This window comes from Symphalangus syndactylus, chromosome 9 (assembly GCF_028878055.3).
Source record: "Symphalangus syndactylus isolate Jambi chromosome 9, NHGRI_mSymSyn1-v2.1_pri, whole genome shotgun sequence".
Classification (NCBI taxonomy): Eukaryota; Metazoa; Chordata; class Mammalia; order Primates; family Hylobatidae; genus Symphalangus; species Symphalangus syndactylus.
In genome coordinates this window covers 80,233,793-80,254,645 of record NC_072431.2, presented here as the reverse complement: position 1 = coordinate 80,254,645, position 20,853 = coordinate 80,233,793, and the positions used below count along the sequence as shown (strand labels likewise).

The window sequence follows — 20,853 nt, the reverse complement described above, 5'->3', positions numbered from 1 at the left end:
TTATTGCAGTTACATATGGGGCTGATGACTTTAGGGATTTCCATGCAATAATTCCCAAATCTTTCTCTCGTAAGTATATGCCTTGCTTCTGGAAAACAAAAGCATGCCTTCATCTCCTATCATGTAAATATCGTACATGCATGTTCCGTTATCAACGTCCGAGATACATTAAATATTCACTGTTTATTCGTTAGACACCTACCATATCATTTTTGGGTATTTATACCATAAAGTGCAAACCGAAGGTCTAGGCAGTTGTGTGGTGTCCTGGGAGCATGGCAGTGGAGTAACAGTAAGGGCTGGAGTCACAGTAGCACTGGTGAGATTGTTACTTCGCAGAGGCTGCTGGACAGCTTTGAGATTACTCTTGTGATTATCTCCTTTTTATTGAGTGTGAGGATAAAATGGCCATACTTTCTGTCACCAACAAAGAACTGAACATGGTTTCGAGATAATTTTTACAATTTTGTGGGACGGGAGAAGGAGGCATGCTCTTCATCTGTGGTTCTGGAGTATTAATTTCAGAACTGAGAAGAGAAAATTGCAGGCCTCCAGGCCGTTATTCTGTGGTGCGTCGCTGCTGGAGCCAACGTACTGTTCATGCTTGGTGCCCGCAGGACCTTCTCTGATCTGAGCTGTTAAACCAAAAAACAGATGTGAATTTCATTTTTCTTTTTTAAATATTGAGCTGATAAATGATAAATATATTTGGGTAGCATCCTCAAATGAGTACTTTAAAGAACAGAGAGTGCTTTTAAAAATGTAGAGAGAGCTGAATATTTAAAGTCATACAAGTTGATAATCCCTTAGGACCTGTATTAGTAAATTCTCTAATACTATAAAGCAACATCAGAAAACAGGTCACATTTGGTAACACTGTGACAATTATAATTATAGGCTCTAATTTGAACAGTGCCAATAACAGTTAAAGACAGGTTTCTGACATCCTGGTTATCAAAAACTATCTGGTGTCTAAGGAACTTAACAGTATCAAAGTACATCTTTTTGCTCACAAACTAGATTGGCTACTTTTCCAGCCTATAAAAGTTACAGAAATCTTTATTTTACTGATATTCCTTTGATTCCACTTTAAAGCAATAGCTTGATACCTACTTTTTGAGATGTATATGTATGTACACGTAAATGCTTATGTATGCGTATCTGTTTACACGTGAGCTTTTATGGATATATAAAACATTATGGTATTGGACAGAGAAATGATATTGATTTGAAGAATCACATTGTTGAAGTATTTTGAGAAGTCAAATACACTTGAGAGTAAGCTAATGCATCCTAAAACATGTTTCTGTGAAGTCTGAGGAAGGTGTCAGCCAGAGCATATGTTGAAGCAGACCCTTCAGTGAAGCCTTCAGTCTGTAAGAATCGCTGCATGTGAAGATGTGTTAATGTCATGATAGTCACAGTTTTTATAAAAGAGATGATATTCACTTGGATACACTTTCTGTCTATATTTATGCAAATGTGTCCATAAGGTATTGGTGTCTCTCTTTCTCTCCCCCTCTCCCCAGTGTTGGAATTGTGACTATCCTCCTCACACAAGTGGCTACTTGGTCTTGATGCCTTCCCCCGCAAAACAGCAACCAAACTGTTCTGGGCCAATATCACCACCTTGTGGTCATGATGAAGAATTGCCCTCTTTGCCCTCAACACCTCTTTTCTTCTTAAAAATTAAAAACAACCCCTTTCACCCTCTCTCCTGTCCTTACTCCAGTTTGTGTCCCTAGTTGCTGGAGGAAAGAAAATGCCTATTGCTCTTTTTTATTCTCTTTCTCTTTTTACTCTTCTGCCTTTCTTTTCTCTCCCTGACTTCATTCCATTTAAAGGCCTTAAATTGCAAACAACAAAGAAAGTATTTTCTAATAATATACCCTAGTGGGATGAAAACAACCTTCTACATTTTAAATGATATTAAGTTATAATAAATGGTTCCATGAACTTTAAAATGCTTAAAAGTTTTATAAATCTCTTTTAGAGGCAACACAAAAATATCTATATATATATCTTCTCTTCATCTCAAATTTTCATTTAATTACAGTGATTCAAGATATATCTTAAATATTTCCATTTCGTTTGATTTTTACTTGCTAGTCACCAGTGTTGCAAGAATATTCCTGTACCATTTTTCAAGTAAAATATTGAGCATTTCAAGCTTACATGGCCTAAACTCACACTAGAGTGACTACTTCGGACTATCTTTTCAATGGAAAAATGCATTCTGAGTACCAAACATTTACTTTTTCAGTAAATATGAAGACACATTCTAAAAAGGAAAGGGAAATGAAGAGGAAGCATAATTCATTGGTCAGGTGGGGACTGACAGTGTACATTATACCTATGCATTAAAAAATGTTTAATTATCCATGAGCACATGCAGTGCCTGGCACAGATTCAGGTCTCTTGGCTCCTCTTGGCATCTGAGTTCCTTGGATTCTCCAGATTCTTCAATCCAAACTTGTCTAGCTACCAAAGTCCACCTTCCATACAGGGGTGTGGGGTCTCTCTTAGTACTGTTGGGTGCCAGTAACATAGAAGCCCTCCAAGATAGGTCGATGAGATTTTAATTTTTCCCAACTTTAAATAGCATCTGGGAAGGAAAGTAGCTTTTGACTAGGAGTTTGAAAACATCCACTCTTCATATTTATTGTCGCATTTATTAAATAATAAAATTGGGCTCTTGTCCATTATCTTTCAATGAAAGAGCCCATGGTGGGCCTGAGCCAGAGTATTCCAGAGAAAGAGAGGACCAGTCTCCATTTCATGTTCTATATTTAATCAGTTCAATTCAGCACCTTACTGAGTTTGACATTTTTCTAAGTAATGGGGTGGGGGGTTACAAAATATTTATAAGTATCTTTCCTATCTTCAGGGAGATGTACCATTTCACTGAAGCAATACCACAGCTAAGCAGTTCCAGCTCCGAGTAACAGGAAGGAGTGAGCGATTTAGGAACTCACAGAAGGGCACGGCCAGGCAACTCGGGCCCTGGCAAATGTTCCATACAAACAGCATCCATGGGGTTGAACCGAGCACAATGCCTGCAAATCAGGGGCAGGCGGGTTCATGGAATTGATTCTGGGGCAGGTATGATCAGCACCATTTAAGGAGTGGCAGTTTAAGAAACTGAAGGGATTTCTCATATGACATTTTCAACAGAATTCAGCAGGAGCCTTGCATATCCCTTGGGGTGGGCTCCGGGGTATTATGGAGCTGCCAGGAGGTGCGCAGCTTCAGTAAGTGCCAGTCATTCCCTCCCAACCTCCTCCTTCATTAGTGGAAACATCAGCTGGTGTCGTTGCCTTCTTCAGGAGGATGGATTTCAAAATGAAGGGCCAACAAAACTCACACTCTCACAGAGCCTCCCTCACAACTGCTTGTGTTCACTGCCATCAACAGGCCAACCCCCACTTGTTCTTTTCTTCTAGGTAAAGGAAAAGGTCTGTGGGACAAAGGCCCTGAACTCCTCACTCCTTGAATGGGAGGCATATTGGTGGAGGCTGTCACACAACTACAGGTGGCAGGAAGCTGCCATCAGGGTTCCCACCAGCCTCCAGGGCTTGCTTCTCTGCCCTCTGTGTGGACACCGTCCACCACTGCAAACCCCTCTCTCAGAAGAACCACTTCTTGCACTCACCTCCCACTTGCTTCTCCTCGGCACCTTCTCCACCCTCAGGGGCCAAGCTGAGGAAGTGTGCATCCTGTGCCACCAACCTTGCTCGCAGGAATTAATTTCAGTCCCCAATGACTGACTCTTCCAAACCTGCACCAGCCTGTGCTACCCTTTTGAAAGGAGGGATGCGTACGGCCTGGCTGGTTCAGAAGATTCCAGATTTCAGTGACTACAGGACTCTGTCACCCCTTCTGTTTTTCTTTTCTCTGTCCACATCTCTGATTGAGCATACTTTCAGAGAAAACCCCAGAAACCTTTTTCACACTTACTTGGGAAGCCAAGACACTCTCATCCTGGGCTTGTGTTTTTAAAATCTGTATTTTAATTTCACAGGTCCTTACATTTATGACTAATAGGTTTCAGATTTTGAGATACAGTCTGTAGTTGCAACTTATGAAGATAGTTTCAAGCCCTGATTTCTGTCCTCTATGAAAACACTAAGCAAGTTGCTTGTATTCTCCTCCTAGCTGGATAAGAGACCCCCGTTTTCACGGACAGCCTCCTTGGGTGGACAGAAGTCTCCTGATCTCGTCTATGTAACCAGCACCCACTTTGCATTTTTCCACAAAGAAAGGAGGAGCTTAACCCCATTTACAGGAAATCCACACACTGCTTGAATCTTACGCACCCCGTGGTGATGGTGTTGCCCACTCTGTTCCCACCAAATCCTGCCAGCACCTGGCAGTCATCCAGTCCTCGTCTTAGACTTCACCAACCTTTCCTGTCATAACATGGCTTAGGAGTTGTCCGAATCGTGTTAGAAGCTTCCAGCCCTGGAATGCTCAGCATCTGCCATCTAACTTCCATTTAAAACGTTTTGAGCATTTGCTGATACAGGTTCCTCTGTCCTTTTTCCATTATTTTCAGTTCCTTGGCCTTGCCTGTAGTGATCTGTGGATATTGTCTGCATACTCTTTTTTAGAAACCTAGAGCATCACAGTGTCCTTAATTTTCCTCTTCAAACTCTATATATTTCCTAAGCTGATCATCCCTACTGCTGTTCCTACAGACCTACGTGACCAATCTTATATATATGTCCCTACATCTAGCCATCTAGGTGGAGATCTACGTACCTATCGCCCTAAAATCGTACTTGGTATCCACATTGATCTCAGGACACTATGTGATAGGCTCTTGTTCCTTTTTAACTAGGAGTTTGAAAACATCCACTCTTCATATTTATTGTCACATTTATTGAATAATAAAATTGGGCTCTTGTCCATTATCTCTCAGTCAGTGAAAGAACCCAGGGTGGGCCTGAGCCAGAGTGTTTGTGTCCCTAGTTCTCTTTTGGTTCTGTTACAGCTCTCAGTGACAGTGTCATGGAGGCTAACAAGGACAGAGTACTGCTTTCAGCCACCATTTGTCCAATGAGTGGCTGATCTCCAGGCCTCTGGCTTTGAGGACATCTGTCATATCTAAGGCAGCATCCATTGTGGGCTTTCCCCCGTGCTTCTGTTTCCTTCCTGTCACATAGCTTTGCCTCCTCCTGCAAGCAGCCTGCTGTAGCAGAACCAGTTTTCCTGAAGCCAGAAACCCAAAAGTCATGTCCAATGCTTCCCTGCTGTTCTGCTCCCCACCTGCAAGTGCCCACACGCCATAGAGCATGCCAAAGAATCCCAGAAATACTCATTCTTAATGATCCAGAAGAACAAGTGATAGCTTCTGGCAAGTTCTAATAGGCCATATGTGCCCATGGGAAAACAAGAGTCAATTCTCTGTAGCTGGTTGCCTCTGAATTTATGAAGTCAAGCCGTGTAGGGGAACATGCCAAGAGGATTATCCCAATGCCTGTTCTGCGTGGTGTCCTTTGTCTAGCCTCGGAAGCATTTGGCCTACACTTTTGCTATAGCCCTCGTCTTCGTGCCTGTATTTGAAAAACTTGCCACACCAATCTTAATTTGCTCCATTGTGTTCTAATCTCATTTTAAAAACCACAAGATAAATGATTAAAAATAATCTTAGATTAAGGAGTACACAGATCTTTGCAGCCTCATTGTGTTTCCAAAGCAGGCTGGTGTAGACCCTGGTGAACAAGGAGGGCCTAGAGAATTAGCTTCCTCCCAGAAAGATGCACAGCCTCTACCTGAGAGTACCGATTCCAGAGAACTCAATGGTCATTAAGCACCATTGCCTCGACAGCCAACCAGCCTCACTTGCCTGCCTATCTCCTTTATTTTCCAAGTATCTTGTCCCTGGCAGTGGAGAGAGGTTAGCAGGAGGCTGCTCAGATGCTCTGAGTCTCTGATCTTCAGGATCTGAAGGGGAGAGCATTTGGAGAATCCCCATTGCTGGATTTCTCAGGACAATCCTGCGTAATGCCAGGATCTGATGGAGGAGACAGGCAGCTCTGTTCATCCTCTGGTGCATCCTCACTTCTGCAGTCTCCAAGTCCACCATGTCCCAGTTAATTCATTTCATTATTCATCTGTAAGTCATTTCCCTAAAGAGCTAATGGGAAAACACTGGCAGTACAGTCAGCCCTCCATATCCGTGGAAATTCAACCCACTGTGGCTTGAAAATACAGTATTCAAGAGACACGGAACCTGTGGATATACAAGGCAGATTTTTCATATCCACAGGTTCTATAGGGCCAATTTAGGGACTTGCACATCCACAGACCTTCAGGAGTCCCAGAACTGATGCACTGCAGATACCAAGAGATGACTGTGTAAGTGGTTAGGAATTTGGATGCTGGGGCCAGGCTGCCTGCACTTATCTTCCAGCTCTGCCACTTGCCAGCTATGTGACCTTAGCAAGTTGTTCAACCTCTCTGTGCCTCGGCTTCTTCAACTGTAAAGTAGGACAATGATAGCACTTCCCTTATGGAGTTGTTATGAAGGTTAAATAGCAGAGTGCAATTAATGTGCTGTGTGCCCAGCATGTGGTATTGGGGTTAGGTGAAAGACTGTACTGGGATCACTGGGGGTGAGCCTCCATGTGCCATGCCCCAGCCACTGTCCTCAGCTAACTTCTTGTCTGTCAGTATTAGGCTGGTGCTATGATAATTTCCATGAAAATGGATGAGGAAATCAAGGCACAGAGAAGTTACATGACTTGCCTAAGATCTCAGCACTTTTAAATAGTGCAGCTAAGATTCCAGACCAGGTATTTTTATTTCAGTGTCTGGATAGTAGATCTCTAAATTGAGAGGAACTCACTGAATAAAATAAGCTTGGAGTGTTACTAAGTTGGTTATTTAAGACAGTTGTTCTCAGTCCTCAGTGTACATTAGAATCTTCTGGAGGGTGTGTTAAAACAGACTGCTGGGCCCACCCCAGAGTTCCTGAGCCTGCAACTCGGGTGAGCCTGAGAGTCTGTGCTTCTAGTAAGTTCTCAGGTGATGCTGATGTTGCTTCTCCAGGGACCAAACTTTGAGAACCATTGATTGAAAATGTTGATTAAAAATTGTGTGATCTAGGCTGAGCACAGTGGCTCACAACTGTAATCTCAACACTTCGGGAGGCCAAGGCAGGTGGATCACTGAGCTCAGGAGTTCGAGACCAGCCTGGTCAACATGACAAGACCCATCTCTACAAAAAATACCGAAAAAAAATGGCTGGATGTGGTGATGCACACCTTTAGTCACAACTACTAGGGAGGCTGAGGTGGGAGGGATCACTTGAGCCCAGGAGACAGAGGCTGTAGTGAGCCATCCCACTGCACTCCAGCCTGGGTGACAGAGCAAGACCCTGTCTCAAAAAATAAATATTTAGTCTTGATTGTCATTTATCTCATTGATCATTTTACTTGGCAACATTTACCTACCTACTCTTATTAGTCTGTAAAAATGATTATTAAAATGGTGGCTTTCAGTGTAACTACAAATTCTCTTAGTCATTACAGTGTTGGATTCACCAATGTATCATCAGTCAGTGTTTCTGAAGTGTGTAAATGAAATGACTCTCACTTTCTTTAGGAAGAAAAATATTCGAATGACATAATTACCTTATGATGTGTGACTTAAAGGTAACAGTAATGCAGAGTCAGTAGTGGTCATTGTATTCAAGACACTAAAAGTTCACCTCCCACACCCCCACCCACCCCCCAACACACACACAAACTTCTTTCCCTTTGGAAAAAAAAGCTCTTCCAGATACCTACATTCATAAACTATCCCAATTAACCCTTCAGCAAGTGGAAGAAGTGTAAGAAAGGATACCTCTTCTTTAGAACACAGGTTCTGTTTATGTTATTTAAGATAAACAGGAATTCACATGGTCATGTACCAAAGAAACAGAAAGATCTTCCAGAAATCTGAAAGGGAACTGTGGTCAGAACTCTGAGCATTTTTATGTTTACCGAGTTTTGTCCCAAAGTTTACTAATGTTTACATGCCACAAGGAAAGGTAGCATCACAAGTAAGAGACGTTTTCAGGCTTGATAACCACTTATTAGGTATTTTGCCAAACAAGTTCACACATCCTAGAGAGCTGGATTGTGTGACCCAGTACTCACCCTCTAGGGCAAGGTGCCCACCTGATGGGTAGGATGTAGGAGTCGGCCTCAGACCACTCCTGACGTGAACCTGCTTAAAGTGAGGGCCCAACTCTAAAGTGGGAACTATGTAAATACCTTTCTAGTGCATTTTCAGATACTCGCCATTGGGGCCTATGGAGAGGGCTGGCAGATCTCCCTGTAACCCCAGGTGCATCCCGAGGCCTGCCGCCCAAGCCCACTCGAGGCTGAATGCACGGCGAGCTCAGGCTACTCTCCCCTTGGTATTTGCTAAGAACTTCTGTTTAGTAGCTCTCCATGCCTATTTGATTGTCTTTTTGCTGCTGTGTTGTTTTGTTGAGTTTTTTTTTTGCAATGACACTGAGTGGCCTCCTGTATTGTTTCTTTCAGCCAGTAATGTTAAAGTAGAGACTCAGAGTGATGAAGAGAATGGGCGTGCCTGTGAAATGAATGGGGAAGAATGTGCGGAGGATTTACGAATGCTTGATGCCTCAGGAGAGAAAATGAATGGCTCCCACAGGGACCAAGGCAGCTCGGCTTTGTCAGGAGTTGGAGGCATTCGACTTCCAAACGGAAAACTAAAGTGTGATATCTGTGGGATCATTTGCATCGGGCCCAATGTGCTCATGGTTCACAAAAGAAGCCACACTGGTAAGGCCTGGCTCAGTTTTTCCTTTAGTGGCCTGGAGAAGGTGCATGGGGTTTGAAGGAGGAAAGCGTCGTGTCTTCCTTGAGTGTTCTGAGCATGTTTCAAACTGACTGGTAGCTCAGTTGTTGCAAGCGATTGGTTCCAAGTGGTACCGTGTCACAGAGTCCTTGTTCTGGTACAGCCTTGAAAAGGACTTCTCAACATGTACCAATTCCACCCTATAAATAAAACAAGGGAAAAGTGAACAGCATCACATGAGAGGCCTGGCGAGGGCCTGCTGCTTTAGTAACACATACTGAGTAGTCTCAGCTGAGCCCTCAGCGTACGTGTGCTAAGTGGTCACCCTCCGCAAAACAAAAAATCCTGATACACCAAAACTTACTCCTCACATTTTCCACTGAGAAACCATGAGTAAAATGTGTGTTTTAATTGTATCCAAACTAACAGGGTTTGATGTTTAGAAACAATAGTGAATGATGGAATAGCAGCAAAATCAAGTTTTCAGAAAGACCTCAGATGAGCTTTCAAATGGCTTGCCCTCTAACAGGGGAGACTTTGAATCAGATGCTTCTATTGCCACTGGTTATCAGCTCAAATTCCTAAAGAACTTCATCCCAAATCCCCTGTCTTGCTGAAAGGCTTACTGGAAGTATAAGAGAATATCATGTTCTGTGTCCAGAAAGGAAGGAACACGTGCACCTTAGTGTCAGTGAATTGTGCTCAGGCTCACAGGATGCTCCCTCACCAGGGGCGTGGGAACATGGCGAGCCCCAGCTGGCCGCGCTCTGCCGGTGTTTCTAATAGCTGGTCACGTTGATGGAAGTGTCACAGAGTTGTCCAACAGAACTGTCCAGTCACCACCACTCATGGTGCTGGATGTCTTAGAAGTAAAATATGAATGGCACACACTTATTTAACTGTAGGCAAGAAGTTTCTTATGAATTGAAGAGAAACTTTTCTTTGCATGGGAAGCTGTTCTAAAGTTGGGTAAAACACAATAAATCCACCACCTCCAGCAGCCACTGAAAGCGTGAAACACAGAGACCCTAAGCTGTCACTGCCTCTGAGCTGGCATTGTTAGGTTATCATAAAGCTAGCATCTCCCACTGCAAAACCTAAGAGGAAAAAAATAGTTGAAAATCCTATTTTAAAGGCCTAGCAGATTCTATAAGATACCTCGGGAAAGTGATGACAATGACTTGAAATCAGACCCTCATGTGCTGCTTCCGTGGGGGCAAACAAAAATATGTTTATCAAAAATTAAGCAGCAATTCAGAAAATTTTGTGAGCCAAAAAAGCTGTGTTATCAGGAAATGCAGATATTTGTGGGGTTGTAATTTTTTATATTTGAATCACGGCAGTTTCCAAAATGACTTTTTCCATTTGTAGTGTATCTGAAAAACTATAAAAATAAGGCGATATCAATAGATACCCATCTTCAATAAAAATTCAACTTCTAAAATTAAGCAAACTTTGCTTTTTCTAATGGCCCCTTTATCCTCAAATTACCCACTGAAATAGACCGATCACACTCAGCCCTAAGTGAAGCAAGCATGCACGAGAGTAGTCCCAGCCTCGCCTTTGTAATGAGGTGGAAATTAACATGAAGGTAGGCTACCCTGTGATAGACACTTAACAGAATACTCCGGGACCCATGGTAATACATCCCTGATGAGGAATAGACCTCACAAATGAACTACTTGCCTGTTAATTCATTTAAAGCCTGACTGTACAGTGAAAATTCTCTTAAATAAATATTTGATAAGTGAATCAAATTCTGGCATACTAAATTGCCAAAATATAATGACTGCCTGCCTTGGAAAAGAATAATTACATTTAATGAATAAACCTGCCAAGTACAGATATGCCAGGTGGCACCTGCTGTTTGCTGCTCACTTCTCCCAACAAATAGCAGCTAGGTGCCACCTGCACACCAATAAGCTGAGTTTTTCACTTACGGAACAAATAACTTTCAGAAGTCAATTTTATAGTTTCTGCCTTGCCCTTTGTTAAAAAAACACACACACTTGAAGCAATGAACTCATGAATTGTTTTCATCATGCATTTCCACTTGCCTCAATATAAAGGGTCCCAGGTAGATGCAGAAATACTTGGTTTGGCCAAACTTGGTTTGAATAACTAGACATGCTGGAAAAGGTTTTCATTTTCCTGGGATCTGAGTGGAATATGTTGGAAAAGTCACGCTTTCTGAGTTCTCTATGCTTAAAACATTTCTAGAGCAGTGCTTCTCAAACTTGAAAGAGCATGTAAATCACCTGAGATCTCCTGAACATACAACTCTGCCTCAGACCTGGGGGGAGGCAGGAGAGCAGGCATTCCTAACAAGCTCCCAGCATGTGGAGCGCAGAGCCGCCTCAGGCAGCAGGGCAGTGCAGCTGAGCAGTGACAGTGAACAGGGCCATTCGGAGGGCTCTCCACCTGGGGCTTAGGTACGACGGGAATCCCCACTGGACAGGCTAGGACTTGCACTGTGGCCATTGTTCCTCCTCCTGCCCATGGCTGAGTCAGCTTCCCAGTCCCTTCCAGGATACACTGAGGGGATTCAGGGGCGGTCTCGCCTCTGCCCATATCCCCATATTGGTGAAGTACCACTGGTGCCATTTTCTAATCAGCTCATCGGCACCAGCACGTCACTTCCCCTGTTGTGCAGCTCAGTTTTATATTTTTGACTCGGGTGTAATAGTAACATCTTCCCCACCAATGTCTCAGGGTTAGTGTGAGAACCAGAGAGGTAGGAAGGAAGCAGGAAATGCAGGGTGCAAATACACCGCGTTATTATTCTAAATGATGGAATTTTTAATAACAAAGACCAAGAAGATTGTCTGTGCCTAACCTAATTCCCATCTGTAAGATAAAAAGGTGCAGTCCCCAAGCTTCCTAAAAACAGCACCCTAATGGCACTGCTCCTCCCAAATATGATTGCAGTAGACCTACATCAGTTCTTGCAGTTCAAACATTTTTTTCACTTTCTTCTGAAATGCCCTCAAATTCTATGACATAGGCTTCCATGAAGACTTCCCTTTTTACCCAATGAAGTTATTAGAGGGGGTTCAAACCTTCTTACAGAGGGTTCCTAAAATGGGAGATCTGTGGAGTCATTGGGATTAAAAATTAAATTTCAAATTCATGACATCAGTGTCCTCATCCCAGTTAAATAAAAGTAAATACAACCTTGGAGAAATTTGACCTACTCAGCTGCAATAGCTGTTGACCTGCAGAAGGCAAATGATGGACCCCGGCCACGCAAGAACACATATGGCGTGGGCTGCGTTCTTGTGCCCCAGCTCCATGGACGTGTCTCCTTAGCTGCGGACCCCTCCAAAGGAAACTGCTTGAGTGGAGTGCTCTGTATTGTCACTCCTGGGAATGCTCTCTTAACACCCCCATGCCTTGTGCTATGTGTTCATACCAGCATAGGCACTCAGAAGCAAAAAAGGTTTCCAGTGAAATTTGTTTGCAGGCAGGTATTAAGACACCAGGCACTGCAGGATCCAAGCGAACCCCTGCCTGCCTGCCTGTCTGCCCTGCTGTGCTCTGCAGAAGGGCATGTGTCTGTAGCAATCTGCCCTTTCTGTCTGCGATGGAGAGACCCTGGCTCTGCCTCCTGTTTTCCCTGTAGCCCTCCAGACCTGGGGGAGAGACATGGGACTCCAGCACCTGCCCAGCATGGAAGGGGGTCTTTCCCAGGTGTAAATGTAGGGCTGGATTCACTAATTTAGGGTCATACCACAAACACTGTTGTGTCACCAGGATGTCGTCACATCCTTATTGTGAACATTTTTGTGACATGAGCTTTCTCCTGAGAGGCCACCATGTCCAAATGAGACCTGTGGTTGGAGGCACGTCCATCTCACGCTGCCTGGGTCTCCCTGCACCAGCTCACTCTACTTTTCCTTTTTATCCACTTGGAATTAAATGCACGTATTTATGCACAAGTGCACAGAAGGCCCAGAACTGTTCCTAATAGATAATTAAATGATCTCTCTCCAGTGGAAACTCTCCTGGGCTACCTGGCTGCTAGCTGTTTTAGGCTCTTCATCCAGTATTGATTTACATGCATCAGTTTGTAACTCAGACAGTATAGTTAGTTAGTTAGTTTCACCATCACCTTCCAACCTGCTTACATTTAAAGTCCTTCTCTCTGCTTAGCTAATACAAATTTCTGTAGGGATTTGGAGAAATACCAGATACCTCCTGGTTAGTATCAAGACTTCTCCATTGGCCTATAATTGAACATCACTGTAAATTAGTTTCAGCTTTTATAGTAATGCATCTAACCTGCCAGCTTAAAAAAAAAGTGATGATAATCATGAAATTCAAGTGTCAATATAGACTTTTAAATCTGGTGTGGATGTTAATAGTGCCAGATATGCTTCTGTGCAATCATTTTTGAGAAGTGCTGTCTTCTTTACCATAATCACATTAATCAATCGGGAAATGGTTAAATAGACATTTTAATACATTGTTTTTTCCTGAGAAAAAAGGTGACTCCAGGAAATATGTTGTTACAATATCTCAACACCAGGAATTGTGGTCACATAACAAATAAAGCATTTGTTTCACAAAAGAGTTTCATGTTTACTTAAACATGACAAATGTATCACTCTTCGAAGTGAGAGTTAAATGAAATGTTCCCTGATTTAGATTCCAAGACCTGTGACTACTCAGTAGGACAATAGCATATTTCTTTTATTCAGATACCTGTTTATCCCTTTGTCAGCTCCAGAATGGAGACACAGGTGCTGCCACACAGAGCAGAGGGTCAGGTGTTTTCTTAGTCACAAATGCAGCAGTCTTACCCCTGAAAGAATTCCTTCATAACAACTAAATTGCACCTCTTAGAATACCCGTACTTAAAATATAATTTGTCTTCTATGGATATAGACAAATAATAGCTTAAATGTTTTAGGATTTGTAAAGAAAGAAAAAGCTAGAAATCTCAGTTCAACTCTGACTTGTATGTCCTGCCATAGGGAGGTTTGGGACTTTTCTTTGTAAGATGGGGGGCTTCCTTCACAGTTTCTTAACTTCTCATTTTATTCAATCTTTCTCCATCTCTCTCTCTCTTTCTCTCATCCTCACGCTCTCTGTCTGTCTCTCTCCTGATTTGCCTGCTTAGGGACAGACAGGTAATGGAGAAGAAATTGAAAGGGAAAATACAGGGAAAATGTAAATGAAAAGAAGTTATTATAACTGTTATAATGAAGTGCCTTTCATTTAAATATAAGAATGTAACGCTGAAATGAACTTGTGATCCTGAAATGCATTTTTAATGAGTTTCCTTTTTATTTTGCTGCTTCAGTGGCATATTTTAAAGACCCTTTGAAAAAAGCCACATTAAAAAACCCCACCAAATGCCACAACACGCAAAATTGGATATTGGTTTATTCCAAAACTGCTGATCAGGAAGAGTGGCTCTTCATCACAAAATGTTGCAGTCACTTTATTTAAATGAGTTTGAATTTGCATTGTGATGTGCCATTCTGATTTAGGGGAAAAAAATTAGATTTTCAGATCAAATTGACCCAGCCAGTGAAGCGTTAAGGAACTGGCAGGTTTAGTCTGAAAGCCTCATGTTCTATCAAACCTGCAGCCGGTGGAAGTCACCAAGGCCCCGTGGGAAACAACTTTCTCATAGCATCGTCCTCGTGTCCCCACGCTGAGTTTAGTTCTCACCAGCTCTCCTCTCTCCGTCCCAGGAGAACGGCCCTTCCAGTGCAATCAGTGCGGGGCCTCCTTCACCCAGAAGGGCAACCTGCTCCGGCACATCAAGCTGCATTCCGGGGAGAAGCCCTTCAAATGCCACCTCTGCAACTATGCCTGCCGCCGGAGGGACGCCCTCACTGGCCACCTGAGGACGCACTCCGGTAGGTCCCCTGGACACAGTCCAGGGCTGTCTGGGTGTCCCGGGACTCCTCCACTCTGCCCGCATGGGTCTGGGATTGTATCCTTGCTGGCTAACCCTGAGTCCCTCCCAGCTAGCAGTCCTGCATCGGGTGTGAGCTGTCGCTTCTTTGACATTGCCCCATCCCCCTCCCCATATTCTACTTTTCCCACTGCACCAGGGAGATTGGGCGCAGAACCCCCGTGCGCGCACACACACACACACACACACACACAGAAGTCTCACCTTAGGTAGACTGTTTCAGAACAGGCCTCCTCATCCCGTTTGGCAGGCTGGTATGGTTTCCCTAAAGGATTTTGCGGGAAATGTTTTCACCAAGTGTACTGCTAAGACCCAAAACGTTTTCAAGTACAATTCTTTATCTTGTTAAGTCCAGCTTTGGAGTGTTTTACACAGTTGTAATGGATAGCTTTTTTGCAGAGCTGGTAGAGAAGGGTGATTTAGGGCACACCCACCCAGACTGAGCCCAGTGTGGCTCTCACACCAAAAACCAGCCAAGGCCACAGTTGCAGAGGCCAGTCTGGGGCTGTTACCAGATTTTAGACAGCAGCCTTTCTCTTTGAATTAGACAGATAAAGTACAACCCACATAATCTGGAGTCTTGGCAAGATCATCATAGGCATAAATGCTCTATCATTCTCAAAACACTCCCAGCCTGCAAAGTTCAAATCCACTAAAGTTTGGTTAGATCCTCTGCCTCCTGAGAAATAGTCCTGGGTGTTTCATTATCCAGCAGTCCCATAATTCTACAGGGCAGAGGAAGAGAGGGCTCTTGGCCGGCCTGTCATGGATCATGTTTGCCTACAGTGTGGTCTATACAACATGACATGGCACAGGTCTCCTTCATACCGTCCAGTTGGGGATATTTGCTGTAGCATACTGCATGAGGCTTCGGAGGATAAAGGTTGACGGCTTTTGTCCTTCCCCTCAAGGAGCCTCCTGCCCCAGCCAGCCGCCAGCCAGGGCCTTTCTCCAAGCAGCAGCCTCTCTAAGCAGGTGCCCTGGGGGATGGCAATGCCTCAGACCAGCTGCTCCTCACCCATCCCGGGTAGCAGGATAAGGAGGAGCCTCCCTCAGGGAGGCAGACGTGTGTTGTTTGTGAAAGGTCTGCAGTGGCCCAGGCCATCTCTTCCCAAATGCGATGCGTGTATTTGATGGTTAAGGGTTTTAGAGACTGCTCATTGTGTCCATCTCTTTATCACACATTTACTGAGCACCCCTGGGTGCCCATTCTGCACAGAAGACCTCAGGTGCACACAAGGAAAGCACCAATGTGTTACAGGAGGCATGACAGAGCGTCCGAGGGGACAGTGGGAGCATAAGGAAGGGGACAGTGGGTCCTGGGGTGGAAAGTCAGGAGAGACTTCCCATAGAATGGAGGGGCTTCTGAAGTACATGCTGGAAGGCGAGTGTCTGAGGTTTGCTTTAGAGACATTCTAAACGAGTCTGTGAGTCGGCAGTAATCCCAGAGAGGGGTGCGGCACCCATGTTGGCAAGAACTTGGTCTCTCTCCTGGCAGGTGGTCCCTGCAGTAGTTCACCCAGTTGGCTGGAGACAAAAAGGAGAGGAGTCACAGGGGCTGGTGCATCACCTCCTCTCCATCCTGACCTCCTTCCTGGCGGTGCACATGGAGAAGGATCCCCACATGCTCTCCATCAGAAAATTGTCATGATTTGGGTGATTTGACTTCCTAAAAACTTCCAAGAAAGGAGCTATACCAAGCTGAGGAGTTGCTTGCCCCAGAGGGTGGGCGGGTCAGCAGGGGGGCCATGGAGTGGGACACTTGCCTTGCTACAGAGGGACAGGGAGAACAGGTGGTTCCCCTGAGATAGGAAGACAGTAGCATGACAGTGAGCATCTTTAAATGTTCACATGGGTGATGAGCATGTATGGTGGTTCCACCTGGAGAGAAAGGTGGTACCTGGGCCTGATAAGCAAGGCCCATGGAGGCCTCGGCTAAGAGGACTGTGCAGTCTGTGTGCCATGCTAACCAGTGGTCTAGGAAGAAGCTTCACATCTGTTGTTTCTAAGGAGCCATGTAGACATAGACACAGTTGGCAGCAATATTGCCTTGGGTTAGTGGGAAGCACCACTTCCCATGTCAGTGGAAAACACAAACACTCATTCTTAGGTTGACAGCAACCATAGGTCATCATCACTCCTAGATTACTCTGATTGCAATAGAGTCTCTCATGCACATCAGTCCTTAAAAGCAGAGCTGCTCTCTTTCCTTTCTTGTTGTGGAGTTAGGAACATGTAGTGGAGTATTTTATGTTATTCTGGCTCCAGGCCTGTGTATCTCATTTGAGGCATGATGGTTTCCTACTCTAAGTACCACTAATTATTGAGTAGTTATAGAATGGTAGTAGACTTTGGACCATGTATTTCTATTCTGGATCCACGGATGAGCAAGTGGAGAAAACCCATCATGGATGCAGGGCTGCTGGGGATCTGTCTGTCCAAAAATGCCGTAGAGACACACACTGCTCTTGGGGAAAAAACAGTGATGATTTCTTCAAAATGATTTCACTAAAGTGAAATAAGGACTTTGGGCTTTGTCTGGCAAATTCAAATGTGGCCACACTCTACTCCATTGTGGAATGGTGACTCCCCTGTCTCATTAAAAACCAGGATCAACGTCACAGCTTTCTCTAGCAACTGGTGGTGGCCTGAGGTCTTATGAACTAGCATGTTAGCAGGGATAGAGTTAGGGAATTTGTCCGATGCTGACAGCAAGAGGGTGCTGGGGGAGCTGGAGGGGTGTAGAAGTGATCTCCCTTCCTGCCTCATGGCTTCCTTTGGAAGTTGCAAGCTTAGAATTTCTTTCCCAAAGAATATTGGACTATGCTTCAAGAGACACTTGAGTTCACTTGCTTACAGTGAACATACTTCTTATGTTCCAAAGTTAAAATCAATCATATTTTCAGAAAAATAGATATTCAGACACCATGTCATATATACAGAAAGCAATTTGATCATAGAATTTACTAAAGTGATAGCTTTTTCAGGAAAGGGTATCGAGTGGTTATCTATATCCTATTAATTTCTAAAAGCAATGCTTGATAAAATGCGCAATTTTAGGCAATATTCTGTGTTTCAACATTATTTCCTTATGTTGGGGGTACATCACTTTAGATAGATATAGAAAGATCCTTTTCATTCTGTATTAAATGGTCCAGAAGTCAAATTTTGGCTTTCATGTTGGTCTTCTTACTGTAGCTTCTGTTCACCTAGGAAAGAGATTTAACCAACATAAGCTTTGGCTAAACCATTGTACCAAACATTTCTATTTGGATGCTCTTAACTTTTATACGATACTTTGAAATGTGTTCAATAAAACAACGTGAGAAAGAAGTAGAAGATTCTGCTATTAGGTTGGAAATTTATATTCCTTATATAAGTGATTAAAGATACTTTATTCAGTTTATCCCTTAAAATGGTATCTACTGAAGTCCTTAAACTTAGGCATGATATTAATTCCTGGCTAGTCTTTCTTTTTCCTAAACTATCACTCAATAAAATCCAGGAAGGATTAAAACTCATTATATAGAACTGCACTGCCCAATACAGCAGCCACTAGCCACATGCAGTATTTTTAATTATAATAAGTTAAAATTAAACAAAATTAAAACTTCAGTCCTCAGTGGCACTAGCCACACTTTTTATGTCCAACAGCTACATGTGGCTGGTGGCTACCATATTGGACAGCACCAATAGCATTTCTGTCATCACAGGAAGTTCTGTTGGACAAGGCTGATCTGGAAGCTACACCATCCTAAAGCTCTTTGGCAAGAAGGCAGAGCTTTTCCATAAGCTCTGTTTATGAACAATATATTTTGTATTTTCTATGTATATGTATATGAGAATACATATACATAGAAATATATGAAAATACCTATACATATAAATATACATATACATAGAATAGAAATACATATACATAGAAAATACAAAATATTTTGTATTACATATACATATGCATGGAAAATACAAAATATTTTGTATTATATAATACAAATGTAAGATATATTTATATTATGTAAGAAAATACATTTGTGAAATAAAACGCTTATTTCATTCCAGCATATTTGTCCAGCATGGTTTCTTAGAGACCTCAAGTTACCCAGTTTAGCAACTGGAACTGAATTCACTCTGGCTGTGTTAGATGTAGCACCAGCGTCATGGCAGATCCAGCCCACAGCATAGACTGAGGCCTACTCTGGAGGCAAATCTGCAAACAGTGTGGCCAACACACGGGCCTTCCTCACATCTCTGTCCAGTCACTGGCATCCACGTTATAACACGGCAGTGGCTTGTTTTCTCCAGTTAAAGGCTAGGCTTCCGTGATTGAAGCAATAGAGAATTTGGTAGTCAATAAAGTAGACAAACTAAGACAAAACAAGAGTCGCATGAGTCCTTGGTACAATAAAAGAAACCCTTGGCCACCAACATTTTTAAATTCAGGAATTTTCACCAAGTCCGTAACACTTTTAGCTCTCAAGGGTAGAATTTTTTTTTTAACTTTTTTGGTAATAATTGTATTGCATGCATTCCCCTTACACAGAAGGCTGGCATTTAATTGGGGTCTTGAACTCAATTGTGTTTTCTGCAGTTGGTAAACCTCACAAATGTGGATATTGTGGCCGAAGCTATAAACAGCGAAGCTCTTTAGAGGAACATAAAGAGCGCTGCCACAACTACTTGGAAAGCATGGGCCTTCCGGGCACACTGTACCCAGGTAAGCGCTGCTGCTCAGAGGCCAGCCTGGCGGGCTCTTCCCCCCAGCACAGTGGGGAAGGAGGGCGCTCTGCATGCAGCCTTAGGAGCAGAGCCTTGGGCCTGCTTCCTGCCGGGGCTAGGAGGGTGGGAAGTTTTTGGCCAATAACATCACAATTTCACCAGAAGCACGTTGTGCTTCCCAGCTTTCTAGGTCCTCATCTGACCAGAGAGAGCTTGATTTTAAAACCCTTCCCGCTTCCAATTGGGAGAAACTCCTAGGATAGCAGTGACCTTAAAAGTTTTGGGGCTGTTTTTTGGATGTTGGTGGTTTTAAAACAACAACAACAACAAAAAAAAAACACCTCAAGTAGTGATATTTCTTTGTAAACAAAATAAAATGTAAAATCTTGTTTTGAAACAAGTTTTTAACAAAGTTGATCAGATAAGAACTTTCAGGCTGTGATTTTAAGCATCAGTTCAGACTGAGGGCAGGGTATCCACTCGCGCATGGAGTGTGAGGTTGAAGTTTGTTGGAAGCCCCTGGTAGTTGATAGTATTGAGGTTGTCGAAGGATGAGAGGAAAGGTCGCTTCTTTCTTAGGAGCTGTGATGCCCCACTGTGTTGCATAACGAGATAGCACTTGATTCAGACCCCAGAGCCTGTAGAATAAATGATGTGGAGAGAGTATTGAGAAAGGCTGGATTTACCTGGGGGAATGGCAGTGTTATAAAAGGTTCTTCCCTAATTTTTTAAGAGATAAGCAATTTATAAAGAGATCGAATAAAACTAATCTCTTTCAAAACAGTATTCATTTAGCACTACCCCTGGAAAAATCATCACTAGACTGTGAGGTCGAAATTTAACAAATGGAGGAAAATTTATTAAGCCTCATTCACCTTTTGGACTTTAACAAATGGTTCAAAAGGGAAAATTCACCAGAGTACCCTCAGATTATTAATGGCAGATGAGAGCAAGAAAAAAGAATGTTGAGAATGGCTAAAAATTGATTCTGATTAGTCTTGGCATGGAAAGGCAACATCTCACCTGGCCAGAGCTCTGCACCCAGAGTGCTGTCTCCTCTGCCAGTCAGCCAGGGATCTGGGGCTTACAGGCGATTCCTCTAGGCCTCAATCTTCTCACCTGTGAAATGGGAAGATACCATTAAATTGTCATCTGGCTTCTTTCAAAATCTCAGGTCTAGAATGGAAAGGCATTGAAGGTGAGTGGAAGAGAAGAAACTGGATGTTAAAATAATAATAATGTAACAGTTATTAATTCACATGGCCAGACCCCAGGGCAGAAGAATAATGGATGAGAGGATGATTATGTTCCTTTGAAATAAAATGTCAACATTCAAATATTGTTTTTTTCTGTAAAAAATAAGTGAACGGGTCTTGGAAGGAAGTGCTCCT

The 20,853-nt window shown here is 43.2% G+C and overlaps 1 protein-coding gene across 43 annotated transcripts in view; it reads left to right on the top strand.

Moving 5' to 3' along the window:
* The window catches only part of IKZF1 (IKAROS family zinc finger 1), a 101,143-nt gene that overhangs the window by 64,077 nt on the left and 16,213 nt on the right, over positions 1-20,853 (top strand). For 7 of the 43 annotated variants that reach the window (XM_063609530.1, XM_055293158.2, XM_055293159.2 and 4 more), the window contains 4 exons: positions 10-69; positions 8,538-8,798; positions 14,517-14,684; positions 19,335-19,460. The exons of 2 other annotated variants lie outside the window; for them this stretch is intronic. In XM_063609530.1, the coding sequence (XP_063465600.1) occupies positions 10-69; positions 8,538-8,798; positions 14,517-14,684; positions 19,335-19,460 (615 nt within the window). Of the gene's footprint in view, positions 1-9; positions 70-1,529; positions 1,960-2,263; positions 2,867-2,887; positions 3,660-8,537; positions 8,799-14,516; positions 14,685-19,334; positions 19,461-20,853 lie in introns of those variants that run through there. 34 more of the 43 variants (XM_063609536.1, XM_063609532.1, XM_063609531.1 and 31 more) reach the window with 11 other exon arrangements.